The sequence below is a fragment of the Globicephala melas genome, chromosome 8 (genome assembly GCF_963455315.2).
Source record: "Globicephala melas chromosome 8, mGloMel1.2, whole genome shotgun sequence".
In the NCBI taxonomy this organism is placed as follows: Eukaryota; Metazoa; Chordata; class Mammalia; order Artiodactyla; family Delphinidae; genus Globicephala; species Globicephala melas.
In genome coordinates this window covers 98,384,309-98,407,812 of record NC_083321.1, presented here as the reverse complement: position 1 = coordinate 98,407,812, position 23,504 = coordinate 98,384,309, and the positions used below count along the sequence as shown (strand labels likewise).

General features: G+C 46.2%; 1 protein-coding gene across 2 annotated transcripts in view; it reads right to left on the bottom strand.

Annotated features, from left to right (window-relative positions):
• The window catches only part of GRAMD1B (GRAM domain containing 1B), a 176,778-nt gene extending 154,276 nt beyond the window's left edge, over window positions 1-22,502 (bottom strand). For both annotated transcript variants that reach the window (XM_060304210.1, XM_030839768.2), the window contains exon 1: window positions 22,114-22,502. In XM_060304210.1, coding sequence (XP_060160193.1) covers window positions 22,114-22,487 — 374 coding nt within the window. In that variant the 5' untranslated portion in view covers window positions 22,488-22,502. The remainder of the gene's footprint in view (window positions 1-22,113) is intronic.
• Window positions 22,503-23,504: the final 1,002 nt, after the last annotated feature.

Genomic DNA, 23,504 nt, shown 5'->3' with positions numbered 1-23,504 from the left:
AGCTAAGGAGATGAGGATGGAGAGGACCGACGAGCGGGGAAAGAGGCAGGAGGTGCCTGACTGCAGGTGATGGGAGCAGGCGAGGGAGAAATCTGGAAGGTCCTGCTTCCTCTGCCTGTCAGCGCTTGAGGGCAGTTCTAGCTCCTTCTTTGGCATTCCCACCACTTTAGCACAGTGCAAAACAAACGTGCGGCAAGCAATAAATAGCTGCTGACTACTTAATTATTACCACCTTCATCAACTAATGGTAAGATAAGTCTGTAGCAAATCTTCAGTGAGCCTTGTATCTGCAGCGAGAGCAGGAGGGCTGCTAAAGTGGGTTAGGGCTCCCAACTGGGTTCTCTATAGCATCCATATACACTCATTTTGGAGTCGTGCGTAAAGCAACACTCGCCTATTAAGAATAAAAACATATGGGAAACAGAGCACAAGTACGGTGCAGCACTAGTGCTGGGGCTGGGCTCAGGAGTCTGGGTCCAGCCCTGGCTCTGCCACTAACTCGGCAGCACACAGAGCAAGTAGCCTCACTGTTCTGAACCTCAGTTTGCTGAGTGTGCTGGATGACCACAAAGGCCCCTTCTGGCCTTAAACATGCAAGGAAGCTGAGTAAGGTTTAAGTAAGTAAGGATATCTGCAGGGAAAATCAGTTTGAAAGCTCAGTGATGGGCGGAGAAGGGAGTTGCATGAACTGAACCAGGAGGGAGTGGAGGACCAGTGTCACTCAGATACCTGGAGAGGCGTTTCACGGGCAGAGACAGAAACCGTCCTGGCCCACTTCTGCAGACTCCTGTTGAGCCCTGCTTCCTTTCACTGTTACTCTGTCTACAGCTTATCATTTTATCATCGTCTATAATTCTACTAATAAAGTCATGGACCAACCCTGACAGCAAAAAGAGGCCTAAAAGATGATCTTGTCTGGACTTCCCTCGTGGTCCAGTGGGTGAGGCTCTGCACTCCCAATGCAGGGTGCCCGGGTTCGATCCCTGGTCAGGGAACTAGATACCGCAGGCGTACCGCAACGAAGATCCCGCATGCTGCAACAAAGACCTTGCGCAGCCTAAATAAATAAATAAATAAATATTTTAAAAGGGGGAAAAGTAAAAAAAGAAGATCTTGTCTACTTCATTCCTTTTCAGAACAGGAAACCAAAGGCCAAAGAAGTTAAGAGACACGTATAAAGCCACAGAGGTATTTAACAGCATTGCAAAAAATAAAACTCTAGTCAGCATACTCTTAGAGCAGAGTTCTGCCCACAGCTGCCCTTCAGGTCCGAGAATATAAACTCCTAGAGCAAAGAGGAGGTATTTTACATTTTTTTCCTAGCCCTCTGGTGCACTCACTCATAATGAGGATAACTACTAACCATGGTTCATTCCATAAAATGTATGCGTTCTGTGATGTCGTTGAGTGTTTTCTAGGTACCATCTCTGTTCTAACCAGAGACATAGTAGCGGCCCAGGCCCCTGCTCCTAAAGACCTCAAATTCTTGTGGCTTAGCAGTAGAGCTGCAGAGATGGGATACGGATCATCGACAAAGACAACCTAAAAAACAGGATCATTTCAAAAGTGGCAAATATAATGAAGATAATAAAATTGGGCGGTGAGAAGAGGAATCTCAAAAAAGAAAAAAATATGTCGAGTTCACATCAGTATTAAGGGGCAGATTCTACCAAAGCAGACTTAAATGTTTGCTTTCCTATTTTCCTAAATATTAAACATGTCTCTTACACAGTACATATTCAAACAATATTTATCACTGATGTTGATGGGGATAAAACAGATCACAATATTCCTACTAATATAAGACTAAGTGCTCATAAAATATTCAGATATAACAAGTTAAAGTGTTTCTCAAACTCTAAGTTCCCCAAATCAGTCTCATGAAAGATGGCAGAAGCATCACAGAGCACACACAAAATCAATCCTAATCTCACAAATGCTTCATATGTTTTTAAACTTAATTTTTAATGTAATTTTTAAAGGTAACTTTCATTTAATTATTACAAAATATTGGCTGTATTCCCCATGTTGTACAATACATCCTTGAGCCTATCTTACACCTAATAGTTTGTACCTCCCGCTCCCCCCCGCCCCCCCCCCGTCATCTCTCTCTTAAAGACTGTCTTTAAATCTTACCTTCTTGGCTCCTCCTTACAACTTCTCATTTTTCTAAAAGTTCTCTTTCTGCATCTTCTCCCTAGCACCAAAAGCATCTTCTCGCCTTATTATCCTGCATGTCAAAGACTGTCACTCATCTCAATCTCAGAAGACAATCCTGCCCTCCAGCATTTAGTCCTCCAACAGAGCCTTACGGCAGCCCTGATTAAGCTGAAATCAAAGATTCATGAAGCCACATCACAGGAAACTCAGCACGGGCAAAATACGTGTAACGCCTGCAGCGCTGGTTACTTGGCCCCCTCCCTTTCCCGTAAGAAGGGGGATCGGGTTCCAGAAGTGCATGGGGAAATACTGAGACAGGACAGGCTGCCTTAGCTATCACACGCTGCCCTAACCACCCTCTGGACCACTATTTTTTCCAGGTCTGCCAACCCCAAGTGACTCAGCAAAGGTGGTGCAATGACAAAGAACCACAAGTCCCAGGGCCTGTCCTTCAGATCAGATAAGCTTGGCCCCAAAGGACACCAATATGAAAACACCTCTTTCCCTTGAATTTGAAGGGGAGGGAGATAAAAGGAAACTATCAGAAAAGTGAGCACGTACTGTGCACAGACGAGAGATGCCTTGCCTTTCTTAGTTCATCTTCAAACCAACCTACAAGGTGGGGATTATCATGATCCTCCATTTATGTGGGAGGAAATTGATGATGCAAAGCAGCCCGAGGGAAGAAAACTTGCTCCAGGCTGGAATTTTACCCCATGGAAGCAGGCTGGAAATTGCTACTGGAATAAAATTCAAAGGCAGCCCCTGGGAAGTCATCTGTGTAGACAGAGTGAGGAACAGAGTTGGCCTGGGAAGTTATGGACAGTATTTTGCAGAGGAACAGGCTTGGGAGAGGTAGAAACATTCTCTTCCTCAGCTGCCCCCATCACGCTCTAATTCACAGTCACCACCTGTGCCTCCAGACCCTTCATCGCTCAGCCACAGGTGGGCTTATCCTGTCCTCAACCAGAACAGGGCAGGCCAAGTCTCTAAGTCTCTGTGACGTGGATGGATCTAACCCGACCGCGGACATCAAGACAAGAATCGTATTCAATACGCAAATTAAAATTCCTTGCTGGTAAATGTGAGTCACCGTCCCACGGCCAATGGGACCTCACTTGCCCTATGGGACAGCCAGGTTTTAAAAATATATGTATATGTATATATACCCAATGGGACCTCACTTGCCCTATGGGACACCCAGGGTTTAAAAATATATGTATATGTACATATACGTATGTGTATAAATGCACGCATACATATGTAATATTTACATGTATTAAATGCGCAATATATTTATTTTTAAAGGTCCGTTCATTCAGTCATTCTCCATTACCTATCCACTTAACCCGGATGAGTGGGGTTTGGAGTTCCCTGCATGGTGCCAACTATTTCGGGGTTTTTTGTTTGTTTGTTTTTGCCAGTTCCATGGGGAGCTTTGACCTAGGATGTCTTTTTGGTATCACCCGGGTTGAGGCAAAGGTGCTGAGACTTTGGACTCCCATATCAGCTCATCATTGGCCACAGCATGTCTCTCTCTTTTTTTGAATTTTATTTATTTTTTTATACAGCAGGTTCTTATTAGTTACCTTTTAACATATATTAATGTATATATGTCAATCCCAACCTCCCAATTCATCCCACCACCACCACCCCACCCCACTTTCCCGCCTTGGTGTCCATAAGTTTGTTCTCTACATCTGTGTATCTATTTCTCCCCTGCAAACCAGTTCATCTGTACCATTTTTCTAGGTTCCACATATATGCATTAATATACGAAATTTTGTTTTTCTCTTTCTGACTTATCTCACTCCGTATGACAGTCTCTAGATCCATCCACATCTCTAAAAATGACCCAATTTCGTGCCTTTTTATGGCTGAGTAATATTCCATTGTATATATGTACCATATCTTCTTTATCCATTCATCTGTCAACAGGCATTTAGGTTGCTTCTATGACCTGGCTATTGTAAATAGTGCTGCAATGAACATTGGGGTGCATGCGTCTTTTTGAATTATGGTTTTCTCTGGGTATATGCCCAGTAGTGGGATTGCTGGGTCATATGGTAGTTCTATTTTTAGTTTTTTAAGGAACCTCCGTACTGTTCTCCATAGTGGCTGTATCAATTTACATTCCCACCAACAGTGCAAGAGGGTTCCCTTTTCTCCACACACTCTCCAGCATTTGCTGTTTGTAGATTTTCTGATGATGCCCATTCTAACTGGTGTGAGGTGATACCTCACTGTAGTTTGGATTTTCATTTCTCTAATAATTAGTGACGTTGAGCAGCTTTTCATGTGCCTGCTGGCCATCTGTATGTCCTCTTTGGAGAAATGTCTATTTAGGTCTTCTGCCCATTTTTTGATTGGGTTGTTTGTTTTTTTAATATTGAGCTGCATGAACTGTTTATATATTTTGGATATTAATCCTTTGCCCATTGCTTCATTTGCAAATATTTTCTCCCATTCGGAGGGCTGTCTATTCATCTTGTTTGCAGTTTCCTTTGCTTTGCAAAAGCTTTTAAGTTTCATTAGGTCCCATTTGTTTATTTTTGTTTTTATTTCCATTACTCTAGGAGGTGGATCAAAAAAGATCTTGCTGTGATTTATGTCATAGAGTGTTCTCCTTATGTTTTCCTCTGAGTTTTATAGTGTCCGGTCTTATATTTAGGTCTCTAATCCATTTTGAGTTTATTTTTGTGTATGGTGTTAGGGAGTGTTCTAATTTCATTCTTTTACATGTAGCTGTCCAGTTTTCCCAGCACCACTTATTGAAGAGACTGTCTTTTCTCCATTGTATATCCTTGCCTCCTTTGTTATAGATTAGTTGACCTTAGGTGCATGTGTTTATCTCTGGGCTTTCTATCCTGTTCCATTGATCTATATTTCTGTTTTTGTGCCAGTACCATACTGTCTTGATTACTGTAGCTTTGTAGTATAGTCTGAAGTCAGAGAGTCTGATTCCTCCAACTCCGTTTTTTTCCCTCAAGATTGCTTTGGGTATTCGGGGTCTTTTGTGTCTCCATACACATTTTAAGATTTTTTTATTCTAGTTCTGTAAAAAATGCCACGGGTAATTTGATAGGGATTGCACTGAATCTGTAGATTGCTTGGGGTAGTATAGTCATTTTCACAATATTGATTCTTCCAATCCAAGAACATGGTATATCTCTCCATCTGTTTGTATCATCTTTGATTTCTTTCATCAGTGTCTTATAGTTTTCTGAGTACAGGTCTTTTACCTCCTTAGGTAGGTTTATTCCTAGGTATTTTATTCTTTTTCTTGCATTGATGAATGGGATTGTTTCCTTAATTTCTCTTTCTGATCTTTCACTGTTAGTGTATAGGAATGCAAGAGATTTCTGTGCATTAATTTTGTATCCTGCAACTTTACCAAATTCATTGATTAGCTCTAGTAGTTTTCTGGTGGCATATTTAGGATTCTCTGTGTATAGTATCATGTCATCTGCAAACAGTGACAGTTTTACTTCTTCTTTTCCAATGTGTATTCCTTCTGTTTCTTTTTCTTCTCTGACTGCCATGGCTAGGACTTCCAAAACTATGTAGAATAATAGTGGTGAGAGCGGACATCCTTGTCTTGTTCCTGATCTTAGAGGAAATGTTTTCAGTTTTTCACCATTGAGAATGATGTCTGCTGTGGGTTTGTCGTATATGGTCTTTACTATGTTGAGGTAGGTTCCCTCTATGCCCATTTTCTGGAGAGTTTTTATCATAAATGGGTGTTGAATTTTGTCAAAAGCTTTTTCTCAATCTATTGAGATGATCATATGGTTTTTCCTCTTCAATTTGTTAATATGGTGTATCAGATTGATTGATTTGCGTATATTGAAGAATCCTTGCATCCCTGGGATGAATCCCACTTGATCATGGTGTATGATCCTTTTAATGTGTTGTTGGATTCTGTTTGTTAGTATTTTGTTGAGGATTTTTGCATCTACATTCATCAGTGATATTGGTCTGTAATTTTCTTTTTTTGTAGTATCTTTGTCTGCTTTTGGTATCAGTGTGATAGTGGCCTCATAGAATGAGTTTGGGAGTGTTCCTTCCCCTGCAGTTTTTTGGAAGAGTTTGAGAAGGATGGGTGTTAGCTCTTCTCTAAATGTTTGATAGAATTCACCTGGGAAGCCATCTGGTCCTGGACTTTTGTTTGTTGGAAGATTTTTAATCACAGTTTCAATTTCATTATTTGTGATTGGTCTGTTCATATTTTCTATTTCTTCCTGGTTCAGTCTTAGAAGGTTATACCTTTCTAAGAATTTGTCCACTTCTTCCAGGTTGTCCATTTTATTGGCATAGAGTTGCTTGTAGTAGTCTTTTATGATGCTTTGTATTTCTGCGGTGTCCGTTGTAACTTCTCCTTTTTCATTTCTAATTTTATTGATTTGAGTTCTCTCCCTCTTTTTCTTGATGAGTCTGGCTAAAGGTTTATCAGTTTTGTTTATCTTCTCAAAGAACCAGCTTTTAGTTTTATTGATCTTTGCTACTGTTTTCTTTGTTTCTATTTCATTTATTTCTGCTCTGATCTTTATGATTTCTTTCCTTCTACTAACTTTGGGTTTTGTTTGTTCTTCTTTCTCTACTTCCTTTAGGTGTAAGGTTAGATTGTTTATTTGAGATTTTTCTTGTTTCTTGAGGTAGGCTTGTATAGCTATAAACTTCCCTCTTAGAACTGCTTTTGCTGCATCCCATAAGTTTTGGATCATCGTGTTTTCATTGTAATTTGTCTCTAGGTATTTATTGATTTCCCCTTTGATTTCTTCAGTGACCTGTTGGTTATTTAGTAACATACTGTTTAGGCTCCATGTGTTTGTGTTTTTTACGTTTTTTTCCATGGAACTGATTTCTAATCTCATAGCATTGTGGTTGGAAAAGGTGCTTGGTATGACTTCAATTTTCTTAAATTTATCGAGGCTTGATTTGTGACCCAAGATGTGATCTATCCTGGAGAATGCTCCATGTGCACTTGAGAAGAAAGTGTAATCTGCTGTTTTTGGATGGAATGTCTTATAAATATCAATTAAATCTATCTGGTCCGTTGTGTCATTTAAAGCTTGTGTGTCCTTATTAATTTGCTGTCTGGATGATCTGTCCATTGGTGTAAGTGAGATGCTAAAGTCCCCCACTATTGTGTTACTATCGATTTCCTCTTTTAGAGCTGTTAGCAGTTGCCTTATGTATTGAACTGCTCCTATGTTGGGTGCATATATATTTATAATTGTTATATCTTCTTCTTGGATTGATCCCTTGATCATTATGCAGTGTCCTTCCTTGTCTCTTGTAACATTCTTTATTTTAAAGTCTATTTTATCTGAGTATTGCTACTCCAGCTTTCTTTTCATTTCCATTTGCATGGAATATCTTTTTCCATCCCCTCACTTTCAGTCTGTATGTGTCCATGGGTCTGAAATTGGTCTCTTGTAGATAGCATATATATGGGTCTTGTTTTTGTATCCATTTAGTGAGCCTGTGTCTTTTGGTTGGAGCATTTAATGCATTCACGTTTAAGGTAATTATCGATATGTATGTTCCTGTGACCATTTTCTTAATTGTTATGGGTTTGTTTTTGTAGGTCCTTTTCTTCTCTTGTGTTTCCCACTTAGAGAAGTTCCTTTAGCATTTGTTGTAGAACTCGTTTTGTGATGCTGAATTCTCTTAGCTTTTGCTTATCTGTGAAGCTTTTGATTTCTCCATTGAATCTGAATGAGATCCTTGCTGGGTAGAGTAATCTTCGTTGTAGATTCTTCCCTTTCATCACTTTAAATATATCATGGCACTCCCTTCTGGCTTTTAGAGTTTCTGCTGAGAAATCAGCTGTTAACCTTATGGGAGTTCCCATGTATGTTATTTGTCATTTTTCCCTTGTTGCTTTCAATAATTTTTCTTTGTCTTTTAATTTTTGTCAATTTGACTACTACGTGTCTTGGCGTGTTTCTCCTTGGGTTTATCCTGCGTGAGACTCTCTGCGATTCCTGGACTTGGGTGGCTATTTCCTTTCCCATGTTAGCGAAGTTTTCGACTATAATCTCTTCAAATATTTTCTCAGGTCCTTTCTCTCTCTCTTCTCCTTCTGGGACCCCTATAATGCGAATGTTGTTGCGTTTAATGTTGTCCCAGAGGTCTCTTAGGCTGTCTTCATTTCTTTTCATTTCTTTTTTCTTTATTCTGTTCCACAGCAGTGAATTCCACCCTTCTGTCTTCCAGCTCACTTATCCGTTCTTCTGCCTCAGTTATTCTGCTACTGATTCCTTCTAGTGTATGTTTCATTTCAGTTATTGTATTGTTCATCTCTGTTTGTTTGTTCTTTAATTCTTCTAGGTGTTTGTTCTTTAATTCTTCTAGGTCTTTGTTAAACATTTCTTGTATCTTCTCGATCTTTGCCTCCATTCTTTTTCCAAGGTCCCTGATCATCTTCACTATCATTATTCTGAATTCTTTTTCTGGAAGGTTGCCTATCTCCACTTCATTTAGTTGTTTTTCTGGGGTTTTATCTGGTCCCTTCGTCTGGTACAATGTCCTCTGCCTTTTCATTTTGTCTATTTTTCTGTGAATGTGGTTTTTGTTCCACTGGCTGCAGGATTGTAGTTCTTCTTGCTTCTGTTGTCTGCCCTCTGGTGGATAAGGCTATCGGTGCCAACTGTTTCTTATTAACCTTCTGAGGATACTACTGAGCTGATTAAGACAGTGAAAGTGAATTATTTGCAAATAGCACCTGTCAAGCAAAGGGGCCTTAATCTAGCAGGCAACTGAGGGTAGAGGCTCTAGAACTCTAGATTCTCTGTGGCTATGAGGGAGAAAAATGCAGTCAACAAGCCCAAAATACCTAAATTCTGAATCACTGCATCAACGATGTTTGTGAGAAACAGAATTTTTGTTTTTCCTGCCCATCCTCTGCTGGAGAAACCAAAGGAACATTCAATGGTTCTATGTCCAGCAGAAAGTGGAAGGAGCAGAAAAAGCCCTGGTTACCCCCATGTTCACAGCTGGGATTCTCCAGACAACTAAACATGAGCCATCTTTGCCTATTCTGTGAAATGACTGAGCTAGACCCTATGTTGTGAGGAAACTGCTTCTGCTCTCCTAAAACAAAATGTCCATGCAACCCCACTTCCTCAGGAAGATCTTCTACAGAGAGGATGTCCTTCACAACAAATGCTGGCCAATCACCAGGACTACCAAATGTTAACGGCTACTGGTGTCCCCTCTGTGGAAGCACTGGCCACATTTTCAAATTTTACATTTATGTGTATGACTTGCATGGACTGCCTAATAGACACTCAATTAAAATCTGTTGTTGAACAAATGAGTGGATGAATAATCAATACACTAGACTAAACCCTTCAAGGGCACAGGCCAGTCAGAGCTCAGTGGCGGGCACAGAGCAGCCAAGCTGTCAGATTTTGCAGAATTTGGACCCGCCTCGCTGTGACGGCCTGAAGGTTTCATGTGTCCCTCCAAATGGGAAGGGAATGGAGGGGAAGTAAAATCCAATCAAAGCTTTTCACAGGGTGAGGCATGCTGAAACAGCCACTTCTCATATTTGGTCTTTACTTACCATTTCCTGTGGATTTTAATGACCCACATCGTCAGCACACAAACATCAGCCTTGGTATAATGCCAGATGTACACATGTTTGTACAATACAGAAAAAGGCCTAAATTAAAGGTGACAGGACACAACCTTTTAGAGTCAGGTTTCCATCATTACTCAGTTGTATGGATGTGGGCGTGTTTCAATTCCCTTAAATCCAAGTGGACATACTCATTACATCCACCCCCTAGGATGCGGAACAAATGAAGTGGTGGAGCGTTGTGCCAGAAGCATGTTACTGGAAGGCTCGGTGTGTGCCAGGCGCTGTGGTAAGTGCTGGGGCAAATACAAAAGAATAATTATACTCTGGGCCGGCTTCCGGAGCCCGGGGCCTTGTAAATCACGGAGAAAAGGATCAAATGCTCCCCACATTGAGAGATTATCACACTGCTATCGCCAGCACTGCGTTCATTTGTGTCCAAGTGGGCACCATTCTCTGCCGCTCTGACCAGAATCTCCCAACAGCAGGTGTCAGCATCCCCTCTCTCCTCTGCACCTCCCCCCAGGCTCCCCCTTCAAGGCTCCATACTCTATAGTCCCCCAGTTAATGGCATTCCCAACCTGCCTTCAGGGCTCTCATTACACGACATAAAGAAGGGCCATTTGTATTGGCAGCCCTTTGGCTCTTGGCTTCCACTGGAGCAAAGAGGAAGAAAGAAGCAAAACACCAGGAGAACAACTGCCCTGGCACCTGACAGCTGCAGAGAGAGGCCCAGCTTAGTACCATGTCTCCCTAGGTCTTGGGAGAGGTCAGAGAAACAGGTGCATCTGCATTCCAGAACTGAATGAAGTCCTACTGTCAGTGGGAGGGGAGTCAGCCCCCAGCTCCACGCCCAACATATCTCTCTCCAGCGCAGCGTGGAAGGCATTCCTTTTACAACTCCTGATTTCCCAATTTTAGAAAACACACTAATTCCCTTTCAGTGATGTGCTCAAGTAACTTGTTTTTAAATAAGTGGGGATCAACGTTGCATTGTTCATTTGTTTACTGTCTTTAACCCCTCTCTAGGATGTAAGCTCTCTAGGGCAGAAACTATTTCGTTCACTATTGGTTCTGGTGTCTAGAACAGCACCTGGCAAGTAATCTGTGTTCAGTAAATATTGGTTGGATTAAGTAGGAGGGAAAAAGGGTAGAAGGAAGGGTGCATCTATCACAAAATCCTTCTCTCCTGCAAGAGGAACAACTGTTGTCCTGACCTGGAATCGGAAGACTAGGGAAAATGTACTGTGTTACCACGGCAACCACAGCTCCAAAAATAAAAATAGCCTTCAAAGCTGCCACAGGTCTTTGGTGGGAAAAGGCTAACCACGATTGGTAGACTGTACCTGGGCCCCGGGTTGACTACAAACCGAAATATTGCCCCCAATGTGCTCTTGCTCTCTGGAGACTCGTTTTGGGAGAGGTCAACCACTCTTCACCTGCTGATGCCAAAGCTGTCTCCCCAGATAGAGAACACCCTTAGAAGAGCGGCCATGTCTGGTGTCTGGGCACTTGCAGTCTGAGGGAAGACACAGTACAAGGGAAAAACCATGAACGAAACCAAAAGACTTAAAACAGACAAACAATACATAGTAATCCAGATTTACATAAATGGCCCACGAGGGCATAATTATTCAACTTCAAGCAGACTTCCTGCTTTGTAAAATGATTTCCAATAGAATTCCGTGAAAATCAAATTTCCTTAGAGTCCTTCATCCATTTGATTATTTATTCACTCCGTAAGTATATGTTTACTACATTCCACGCAAAGAGCTTAGCAAGCACTGAATAAAACAAACGCTGAACACAATTAACTCTGCCCTCACAGCTTCTGATCCAGTGAGAGCTACAATGTGATCAAGTAGTCACAACTTAAGAACACAGATGTAATAAATACGTGAGTCAGGAAATACTTGCTAGAGGGACAATAACTAGGGTGAGATCCAAAGGAGAAGAAGGGCAGGGGGGCCAAGGGGGTCAGTGTTACAAGAGAGGAATTCCACACAAGGGAACAATGTCTGTGAAGACCTAGAAATAAAAGGAAGCATCCAAGGGCTTCCCTGGGGGCGCAGTGGTTGAGAGTCCGCCTGCCGATGCAGGGGACGCGGGTTCGTGCCCCGGTCCGGGAAGATCCCACGTGCCGCGGAGCGGCTGGGCCCGTGAGCCATGGCCGCTGAGCCTGCGCGTCCGGAGCCTGTGCTCCGCAACGGGAGAGGCCATGACAGTGAGAGGCCCGTGTACCGCAAAAAAAAAAAAAAAAAAAAAAAAGGAAGCATCCATCCAAGGCACTGAACGGTAACTCTGGCTGCAGGGTGAGCGGCATCAGGGAGCCCAGTTAGGAGGACGCTTGAATAACATATGTGAGAGATGGTGGTGGCCCAGGGAGCCGAGATGGTGGTGGAGATGAGAAGACAGACTTCCTCCAAAGGAAGGAAACTGTGCAAAACTGAAGGGTACCAACCCTCACCTCAAGGAACAGAGTGAGAGGAACTGGTTTGGAGGGGAAGGTGAAGAGTTCAGTTATGGACTGTTCTGAAGAACATTCCAATGGAAATGCCCATCAGCCAGTTGGAGAGATGAGCTGAAGGCTCAGGAAAGAGATGAGGTCTGAGATGTAAGTGTGAGAATCATCACCATGCAGGAATAATTAAATTCAAGAGAGTGAATAAAACAGTCCAAGGACAGTATGTAGATTTAGGAGAAGGAAAGGGGGTGGGGTGAGGGAGAGGGAGGGGAGACAGAGAAGAAGAAATAAGCCTGGATTCAGAACCTTAAGCAGACCAACACTGAAGAGACAGACAGCCAAGAGCAGCCCACAAATTAGAAACTCATTTTCACCACGTTATCAATATATCAGAAAAGTGACATCTCATCAAAGAAACAACAAACCACTGTTCAGCTTATACTAACCAGACTAGCAGACTCAGAAGCCTCATAGACCACCAAAGAAACCTCAGTTTTATAAACTAATGATAACGTGAGCATAATTCTTCAGACACATCTACTAAATTCTGTCTTACAAGATGAAGAAGAAACGTATACTCTCCATTTTACCAAGGAGAAAGACACTGAGGCCCAGAGAGACTAAGTAACCTGCCCAGGACCACACAGCAAAAAATAAATAAATAAATAACAGAACCGGAGTCTCTACCTCCGATGCTGCCTCAGACAGCCCCCTGGAGTGGTACAAAGGCAGTCATCCTAGGACAACCATCACCCTGCCCCTAACAATGGATGAGGCCTGTCTGAGCTTCCTGGGTTTGCTGATGAAGATATGGCTCCATCCTGGGCCAAGACAGGCTCCTAGGGACATGGGGTGGGCAGAATACGATAGTTAGGTTGCAGGAGATCAGTATTCTAGAGCCATCTCTGCCACTGACCAGCTTTGTCCACTGACCTTGGACTTCTCAGTTTGCTCAAAGGTGAAATGACCACACAAATCTCATCTACCATGAAGACTAGATTCTCTGAGCGAGACGCAGACCAGACTGTAGGTACTAAGGGGTGACAGCTGAGTGCGAGAAAAGTAAGGCTATTCGGGGGTGAAATCTAGGTCCCAGGACCCTCCTCCCATCTCCCTCCCAGCAGATCTTTTCCTCAGACCTTTTTTTTTTTTTTTATGTTTTAGTCCAAATTCCATATTCTACTGAAATTATCTTTTGCACACTAGTCTCCCCCACAGGGTGTGAGCTCCTCAAGGAAGGGCCACTTGTATCCATCTTTGTGCCCCAAGCACCTAGGACAGCACCTGATTCTCTGTAAGTGCCCCAAAAATGTTTGTTGAACTTGAGAATTACTTCTCCTGAGTTATCTACATTTTCAGCCTAATCTCTCTGGCTGCTAAACCAAAGGTGTGTCAACTAATAGAGGCATTTTGGGAAGGAGTCCAAGCATGGAGAAGGCACTTCAGAGGAATTGTCCACTGTCCCTAAGAACTTTCTGAACAGGCGGGCCACTTCCGACTCTGCTCACCTCTGAGACTGGCTCTGTCTTCTAACGTGCGTGGTTGCCAATTTCTCCACTGTGTCTGCAGGGCTCCACAGCCTCCACCGGAGAATCAGTGAGCACCAAGTAACTGGTAGCCCAAATCAAGGCTTATCTTACAATCTGGGAGCAACAGCCCAAATTACTAACAATAAGTCTCTGAAGGAATATTCTCAAAGGATAATGACCTGATAGTCTCTCATCTTCACTGAGGACAAAACAAGAGAGAATGAGTTTGAATTATACCATGGGGGATTTCAGTTAGATCTTCAGCAGAATTTTCTCAATAGCAGGTCTCAAAAACATATTAAGAAGTAACCAAGAGAGGAGAGGTGATGCGATCTCTTTCCTGGGGCCTTTTTTTTTTTTTTTTTAATGAGATCTTCACATGTCGAGAAGATGTGTTTCATCATAGACAGAGAAAACACATGGTATCACCCAAGCTAAGGGCAAACTGTTCTCTGGAGAAGCTCCACCCTGTTCAGAGTAACCTTTATTACTGCCATTCCATCCAATCCCAAGAATACAGAAAGGTCAGGAAGAGCTTCCCAGTGTAATGACCCAGCTGGGAAACAAATGCTTGCCGGGTCAAGGCAGGCTGCTTTGAGGGGTCAGACTGGCACTCACGCCAAGCTTGGGTTACAGAGAACAGGAGAACGAGGCTAAGAGGCGTCTTCTTTGATGAGAGGGCTCGTATCCCCCCCTTTGGAGAAATGTCTCATTCTGATGGTTCCTCCAGAAACAGTGCTTCAGAAATCCTTTTATTTTCCTTATTTCACAGACTGACCTGTCCTTAACCTTTCGATTTATGTTCTCCCTTACTTTATACAGGTACAAGGTGCAGAAGAGCAGATGAAAAAGGAAAGTCTCAATTAGAGAGAAACTCTGGGGAATTCCCTGGCAGTCCAGTGGTTAGGACTCCACGCTTCCACGGCAGGGGCCAAGGGTTTGATCCCTGGTCAGGGAACTAAGGTCTCACAAGCCACATGGCATGGCCAAAAAAAACCTCTGAATGAGAAAAAATACCGGGGGATAATACACCAAGCATGCTCCTAATGTTTGGGTTAGCATAGTAAAATGATGAGCTCTCTTCCTTTTCCCTACTGTCCAAAAGTTTTACAGTAACTAGTTATTTGATCACACATACAATATTCGTTGACTTTTATCATATAAAAATTTCTTTTAAGACAAGCTGGGGGGACTTCCCTGGTGGCGCAGGGGTTAAGAATCCACCTGCCAAGGCAGGGGCCACAGATTCAATCCCTGGTCCAGGAAGATCCCACGTGCTGCAGAGCAACTAAGCCCTTGAGCCACAACTACTGAGCCCGCATGCTGCAACTACTGAAGCCCGAGCACCTAGAAGCCCGTGCTCCACAACAAGAGAAGCCACTGCAATGAGAAGCCCGCACAACGCAACGAAGAGTAGCCTCTGCTCGCGGCAACTAGAGAAAGCTTGCACGCAGCAACGAAGACCCAACACAGCCAATAAATAAATACATACATAAATAAAAACAGTAAACTAAGTAAAAAAAAAAAAAGACAACAAGCTGGAAAACCCTTGGAGAGACTCAAAAAAGTATTGCTACGTATATCCCCATATCCCCTCCCTCTTGCGTCTCCCTCCCACCCTCCTCATCCCACCCTTCTAGGTGGTCTCAAAGCACCGAGCTGATCTCCCTGTGCTACGCAGCTGCTTCAAAAAAAAAAAAAAAAAAAAACTGTATTGCTAAACTAACCATCCATCATCTTTCTGTATTTTCCTAATTGCTGGAGCAAATAATACGTGGGTTACCACACTCACCCCTGCCCAAAAGGGGCCCCAAGGCAAATTCTTTTTGCATAGTTGCAAAAGAAAGTGGAAAAACCAAGTGGGTTGTGGATTATTTTTTTCAGTCCCCTCACTCAGCCCCCACATTTCCTGACTAAACTCTGGAACCAGAAGCAGCAAGACCGAAAAACCTCTGTGGTCAGACCATGGAGGAAGGAGGCACCAGGCTGGAAGAAGCTCCAGAGACATGACAGATAGAAATTAGCCCAGACTTTAGGTCAGAGGCCTGAGTTCCAGAGTGTAACCCAGATCTGCCACTGAGACGTGCCTAACCACCCGTTTTCTTTATCTTATCCACAAAATCAGGGTGGAACAACCAGAGCCAGTTAGAATACGTACAAAGGATGCAGAAGAAAGGGCTTCCCAGCATCTGACCCAAAAGATGTATCAGGGCCTCAAATGAAAAAGCCGTGGGTGTCCTCCTCTGTCTCCTCTTTACCACTGGTCTTAGCTAAGGAACAACCACCTCTTCCTAGTGATGATTTTGATGAGATGACCCAGACGCATGGTCTGAAAGCAGGGAAGAACATTTGACACCAGGGCTATCTTCAGGAGGTGGCACCTGGCTGCCCGCAGTGGCATGGAGGCTGGCAGGTGCAGGCCGTGGCCTGACATCTCTGTGCCCCAGCTTGAAGCATGTCCATCCTGCCTTCCTTCCACATTTGATTTTCTGTTATGCATCCCTGAAGGAAGCTTCACCATCTCCTCCTAGAGAAGGAAGGTTCCTTAGGCTCCAGAGTCACAGGACAAGAGCTCAGAGACCTCCCCCCGCCCCGAAAGGTGTTGAAAAGCATCTCCCTTCACACTAGGTACAACTGCTCCTTAGCGAGTCACTGCACTGATATGGGCAATGGAGGAAAGAATCCCAAGAGAGCAAAGCCTGCAGACTTTGTAAAGCTCTTGTACACACAGCAACCAGGCCAGCACTCCTAGGCTCTCAGGCCAGCTTGGCTCTGTATCTGAACGCCTGCTTCAGCGCCCAGCGGCTCACCCACTGGGGTCAAGGAGGAAATTCCCCACCGGCAGCTCAGCCATTCAAGCGCCCTAAGGAAAACTCCGGAGTTCCCCTAGAAGCACTTATCAGTGGCCAGCATAGCAACTGGCCTATAGACGGTAGCTGGGAGAAACTAACAGAGCGGGGCAGGGTTATCACCTGTTAACCTGCCCCATGAAAATCCCAGCCTCTCCCCTGACACGGAACTGGCACTTCCTGAGTGCATAACCACCACGGAAACTCTCAAAATACCAACTGCCATGGAGGAAACTGGCCAGTGTGAATCAGCCCACGGGGCTTAGATCTACCTTCTCAGTTTCCACAGACTGTTTGAATGTGGAAACCACATCTACAGCCCAAGGTCGGCTGCTTCTCACGGAGCAGTTCACCTACGCCATGTAGCACCACCCTCACACATCCCCGTGCTGACCTCTGACCTCTGACCTCTACAGACATCCTCAGTGGCCTTCCCATCCTCCCGACCTCCTTCAGAACCTCCCCTTCCACGTGGATGTGATCTCAAACACGCAAGGGCCAACTATTCCCAGGCCCCGGGGAGATGGTTCAGTGTAACTGTAAACACCCCGGGCTCTGGAATCAAAAGAATGTGATTCAGATCTCACCCTTGCTTCTGTGCGACCAGGAGCAAATGAATCTCTGAACTTCAGGTTCCTCCGCTGTAAAACCCACCCGGGGGTTTGTTGTGAGGATTAAATGTGTATTTAAGGCGCTTAGCAGAAAGTAAGACGCAGTCCCCGCCCTCAAGGAAATAAGGGTCCGGGAGAGAGGTTTTTCCTAGTTTAACCTTATCCAGCACCAATAGTTTATTTAATCTGCTGACAAATCACAGGTCTCCTGTTTGATGCTTTGTGTGAAGAAAGACATGAATTACCTCCCTCCCACACTCTCTGTGCTTCTCCTAGATGTCAGGGTCCACACGGAGCTGATGGGTGTAGCCCACATCAGCCTCCTCCCTGGAAACTGAGCTGAAACCGAAAGCAAGACTCCCTCCGAAGGTCAGAGTGAGGGGATGAAGACTTACGATAAATATACCAATGAGGAATAATCGTTACGTGCAAACCCACGTGCCAGCTAGACTGGCACCAGATAGATAACCAGGCTCACCAGGCTGGCAGAATCAGTGAGAGCTGCCACCTGAGGTCAGGTGTGCAGCAGAACAGAAGTCATGACAGGGTAGATGTGTCACACAGAAGAGGGGACAGAACTGCCATGGGAAAGTGGTGCAAGAGGTAATAATAAGGAGGGCGTCCTGGGGAGACAGAGCAGAGAAGCACTTCTGTGGCCCCCATAAGGACAGCCTGCCGTCGGGCAGCCACACCTACACCCTTGCCCCTTGTCAGCTCTCCTTTCCCCCTCCAGAGAATGATGTCAGGATGCCATCACAGAGACACAAAAGTTGTGTCTCTGTCCAATTCTGACCTCTTGCCATAATCCAGCAGGTGAGAGAGGGACTCTAATCCTCAATTTGGGTTTTGAACAATCACCACAACCAGTTATGGCCAAGGGATTTGGGCAGACACGCAGGTACTAGTTCTAAAAGCCTGCCCCATCAACTTCAGACTACGTTATCCGTGGAGCTCAGAGGGCAACGCGGCCAGCAAAAAACAGTGCCACCTTATGTTAAACAGTGGCTAAGATGACAATTCCCAGCTGTAACAGTAAGTGCTGGAAGAACAGTGCAAGGCTCAGGCCTCTACCTCACACCTGGTTCACACAGAACAGCAAGAATTCGTTGCCTCCAATACCATTCTGAGCATATCTCTCCTGGGTTCCGGAACCTACAATGGCTCCCCGTTGAGTTGAATCCTCTTTGCAGACAAAGCACACTGTCCATAGGATCTCAATACATCTTTGTTGACGGCCTGACTAATTGAAATGCAAACCCTTCAGCATAAATCATAGTCTGTCGGCCCATCACCACACCACCCTCATTTTTCCACATCCCTCATCAAGACCACACTTGGTCATCCATCCCCATCTTCAAGCCAACACACCCAAACTGCCTTCACCAAGAGGCTTCTGGTTCCCCTTCAAAACTCAGCTCTCCACAGAAAGTAGATTCGTGATTGCCTAGGGCTGGGGGCAAGGAGTAGAGGGGGACTGAGGGTAATATATAAAGGGTATGGGTTTCTTTTCAAGGTCATGAAAATGCTGTAAAATGGACTGTGGTGATAGTTACACATATTTGTGAATATACTAAAAACCACTGAATTATGTACTTTAAAACTGACTGAAGTGCATGGCATGTAAATTATATCTCAATAAAGCTGTCACATGTCAAAAAAACTCAGTTCTGGACTCATGTCCTCCAGGAAGTTTTCCCTGATTCATGAATAAGGATAATTTCACTCCAAAGAGGAAAGAAAAAGGAATCATTCACTCAATCGTTATTAATTTACCCATCAATAAACATCTATTGATCATGACGAAAGGCCAAGTACAGTGCTAGACAGTGAAGATCCAAGGATGAAACAGAGAAAATCGGACTCAGAATACTGGCCTCCAAGGTCTCTGCTAACTTCACCATTTTCTCTACTTCTTTCTTCCAAGGATTAAGGAAAAGAAAGGGGTCTCCTGATTCTCTTTATATTTTCATCTTTGTGCAGTTAAAATCCACTAGCTGAGGCCCTCTTGACACCGTGCCTTCTACCACATCAGACAGAATTGCACCGCAGGCCTCAAAGGGGCTTTTCTCTGTTGCAGAGAGGCAGACTTGGGGTGGGGACAGTGAAGAGGAAGGACGCTGCGTGGCCTGGTGTGCTCATTCCCCTAAACCAAGCCTGAGCTGGGTCACTTTCCAGTCACCATATCCAAGTCATGTAACGTGTCAGGAGTCCCAGGTGCTGCTCCAGGACACGTGAGTGTGTAACCTATACTCTCAAGCACACATCCACTCCACGTGAGCCACTCACAGAATGATGCCAATAATCCTTCCCCCTTGCACAGCAAGAGGACGTTTACAAAACAGTTCCGCGTCTATCACTTGAGACCTCCCATTCATCCACAGATGGAGCAGACGAAACAGAGGGGAAGGGAGGTGCCCAAGGTTCCACAGCGAAGAAATGACAGACCTTAAAATTTAGACCCACGTCTCCTGACTTGAGTTCCAATTCTCTTCGTGCCCTATTGCCTCTAAATGTCAATTCCTCCTCAGGGGATCATCTTGGCCATTTACAAGCACCCCTTCACTTGACCGCTTCTTTTCTTTCCAAGAAGCCTTCTACTTCCAAGGCCTAAAAGAGATGGGTTTTTGTTTTGGCCACAATCGAGACAGAGTCCAACAGAAGGCAGTTTAACAGTGGTTAAGAGTAGAGATCTGAGTCAGACAAACTTGGGTTTGAATCCAGAGGTTGTCTTTTTATACATACATGCATATATTCTTCTAATCCAGCAAGCCGCCATTGAAAACAACTACCATTTGGGGGTGTGCTGCGCCATGCGGCCTGTGGGATCTTAGTTCCCCGACAAGGGATCGAACCTGGGCCTTGGCAGTGAGAGTGCGGAGTCCTAACCACTGGACCGCCAGGGAATTCCCCAACTGCCAGTTTTTAAACTACTCCTAGAAGGTGAAAACCCTTCCTGATTTAAAAGTATGTTTCCTGCTCCAACAAAAATGAAGATTCCACTAAACCTTTTTTTTGGCCACACGGCTTGCAGAGATCTTAGTTCCCGGACCAGGAATCGAACCCGTGCCCTTGGCAGTGAAAGCGCAGAGTCCTAATCACTGGACGGCCAGGGAAGTCCCTCCACTGCACCTTTAGACAAACTCTCTAAACCAAGATAGACTTCCCTAAATCTAACCAAACCCTCCCCTATCCCTTCCCCGGCTACCAGCGTAAGAATCTTCCCCATATTCTGTCCTCAGTGTACATGGCAGAATCTCAGGATCAAAATAGGGCCTCTTTTAGGGTTTCTCACATTTGAAGGGAAAGCTGACAAACCCGGATGAACTATTTTAGTTCAAGATTAGCTCCCACCAAGCTTGCCCCATTTCCCTCTACTCTCTGGAAAAGGTGACAGGATGAAGTAAGAGTACAGAAAGAATTGCTATCCTCAGGTCCCCAAAAAGCCCCAGAACAAAGCTTTACATCTGCGCCTGCAGGGATAACCACATCCAGTCATTACCACCAAATAAGAGAAAGGAAGCCTGGCAGGCGTAAAACGCTCACCATCTGCGTAACCCAGCCCAATTCCTCAGCGTCCCCTCAACGACACATCTCACCCTGTTCTTATGCCTTCATCTCTACTGTTCCCCTTTCCTGATCTCATGCCCCTGACATTATATTCTTCCTGTTTTCTACTACCTATGTGTACGTGTTGTGGTTTGAGCCTCTTCCTTCCAGAAGTCTTCTTCCTCTCTTTGCCTTACAGTCAGTACCACATGGCACACAGAGTATGTGTCTTCCAAAGATTCCATCTCCTCAATACCAGGGAAACTCACATGCCGTGATTTCTTATCCAAGTCTCCTCCCATCCTCCTTCTCAACTTCCACATCCCCACAATCTACCCAGCTCTACCCACCCTCCCTCCCTGCCTCCTGGCCATAGCACCATTAGCTGGTACCAGACTGAACTCACAAGAACATCCAATAAATACTTGTTGAACTGAAATGAATGGAATTGAACAGACTAGGAAGAGGAGTCCCGGGGAAGGTGGCCAATCACTTGCCTGCCCCACGCAAAGGCACAGACCACTGTTTGGTGACAGGGCCCTAGAGCCTGAAGGTAAATGCGGAGGGTCCAAGACATCAGTGCACCACTGAGGACTGCCCACCTCCTCCACCAAGCGATGGGCTTGGCTCAAACACAACCCCTGGCCCAGGCTGTGTGGAGCTGCCCTATGGTCTTCTACACCAGTCCTCTGCGCAGGGAAAGCAAACTCCCCGACTACTCAGATGCCACGCTTGTCCAGACAAAAAGTAGCTGGCACAAACCATCATGGTGCGGACCAGGCCTAGATGTCTAAGAAATGTGACTCACTCAGTGCGAATACTCCGCCACCTCCTCTACACATGGGGGCCAGGAAAGGCAACCTGGGGTGGCCAACAATGAAATAATAAAAATTGAAATGGAGCTTAGAAACTGAAGTCTGAGTGGAGGAGCCACTTAACCTCTCTCGCCTTCTACGATCCCTGTCTGTACAATGGGACTGACAGGGAGTAGCGACCTCAAAGAGGTTTCGTGGGGACTAACTGTGGAGATGGACTGTGATGTGCCCATCATACTGACCGAGAATGATAAAGGCTCGGTAAACATCAGCTGCTATGGCTGTTACTATTCATGTTGCTGTGAGGATCCAATGGGATGGAACGCAGCATGAAGCCCCGAGTACCCGTGTAATGGAAAGTCACCGGCCCCCCGGCCTGGACTGGGGAGATGGGTGACACGTGGGGAAGCCGTCCGCCCTGGCGAAGGGCTCCTGCAATCCTCGGCGAGGTTCCCCGGGGTGCCCTGGGCACCCCCCACCCCACCTCCCCGACGGCTGTGGGGAGGCCGGGGAGGAAAAGGGAAGACGGCTGGGGCGGGACAGGCACGTACCTGCTTTCGCTGCACTCCTTCCGCTCACTCACCCGCAGCCACTTGCGGAGGAGGAAGCGTTTGCGGCGCGGGGAAGCGCTGGGCGTGGAGCAGTTGGACCACGGGGTGTCCTCGTCGCTGGAGGGCGTGATCTCGATGGACGGCAGCTGCAGAAACTCCTTGCCCGGGGCCAAGACGCCGGGCAGGTCCCGGCTCAGCCCGGCCTCCAGGCTCGGCTCCTGCACATTCTTGGTGCGGCGCATCTTGAAGCGCCGGCGGCGGAGCGTGGGGGTCGACGAGCTGGACCAGACCCGGCTGCCCTCGGGCGCGCCCGGCGACTCGGGCACCTGTAGGGCGGGCGGCTGCAGGCTCTCCATCATGTTGGCCGCCGGCATGGGGCCCGCCGCCTCCGCCCGGCGCCTCGCCGCCCGCCGGGCCCGCTCCCCGCCCCTCGCCCGCGGCGCCCGGCCTCTCACGTTAGGAAATGCTCGCCGCTCGAGCCGCGAGCGGAGCAAGTTCGTCTCCCGGAGCGCCGCGCGGGAAGGGGGGAGCGCTGGGGCTCGCGGCGCGACCTCCCCGGAGTCTAAGTCGGCCGCCCGGCCGCCCTCCGGGGCTCCCCTCGGGCCCCCGCTGCTTTTCCTTCGGCGGCGCTCCCTCGCCGGCTGGCGGCGGCCGTGCCCGAGCGGGACTCGGCGGCCCGGGCCCCAAGGGGCGGCTCGGCAAACTCTCAGCGGTTTGCGTTCGGCGGACTAGGCTGGGGAGCCGGTCTTGGCGCTGCAGGGAGGCAGAGAGCGGGAGGAGGAGGCAGAGGGAGAGAGAGAGAGAGAGGAAGCAGACGCTGGATGAAAACAAAAGAGGAGGAACAGGGGGCGAGGAGCGAGGGTCACGTCTGTCCAGAAAGGGCGTGCACAGGCGGCGACGGCTGGCGTAACTGTACCCGGGATCCCTGGGGAGGGACGCTACCTCCGAGCCAAGGCTGCTCCAATCAGCCGAATGAAATAGGATCACAGCCCAAACTTTCTCAAAGCGACGGCTGGCCAGGCAGCTCTCATTAATCTAACTCCCTGCTTTTTCTTTGAGGGGGAGCAGGGGAAGGGAGGAACCGAGGAATTCAGTCAGGATACAGGGTTGAGGGAAGACTAGGGACTCTTCGGCTGGATCTCCTCTCCTGAGAAAGGTGCTCTCTCTGAATAACTTGGGGTGCAGGGGGGGTGCAGTTCTGGACACCGCTTCCAAAATGACAGGCTGAGAAGAGAGGACAGCTCTGTGGAATAAGCCGAGGACAGCAGACATGACATATGGAGGAAGGACAGACAGTAGGACCTGAGAGACACAGGACACACAGGACCAGTCAGGAAAAGGGAGTGATCTCCGTGCATCTGGGTGACCCCGTCAATACCAGAGCCCCATCC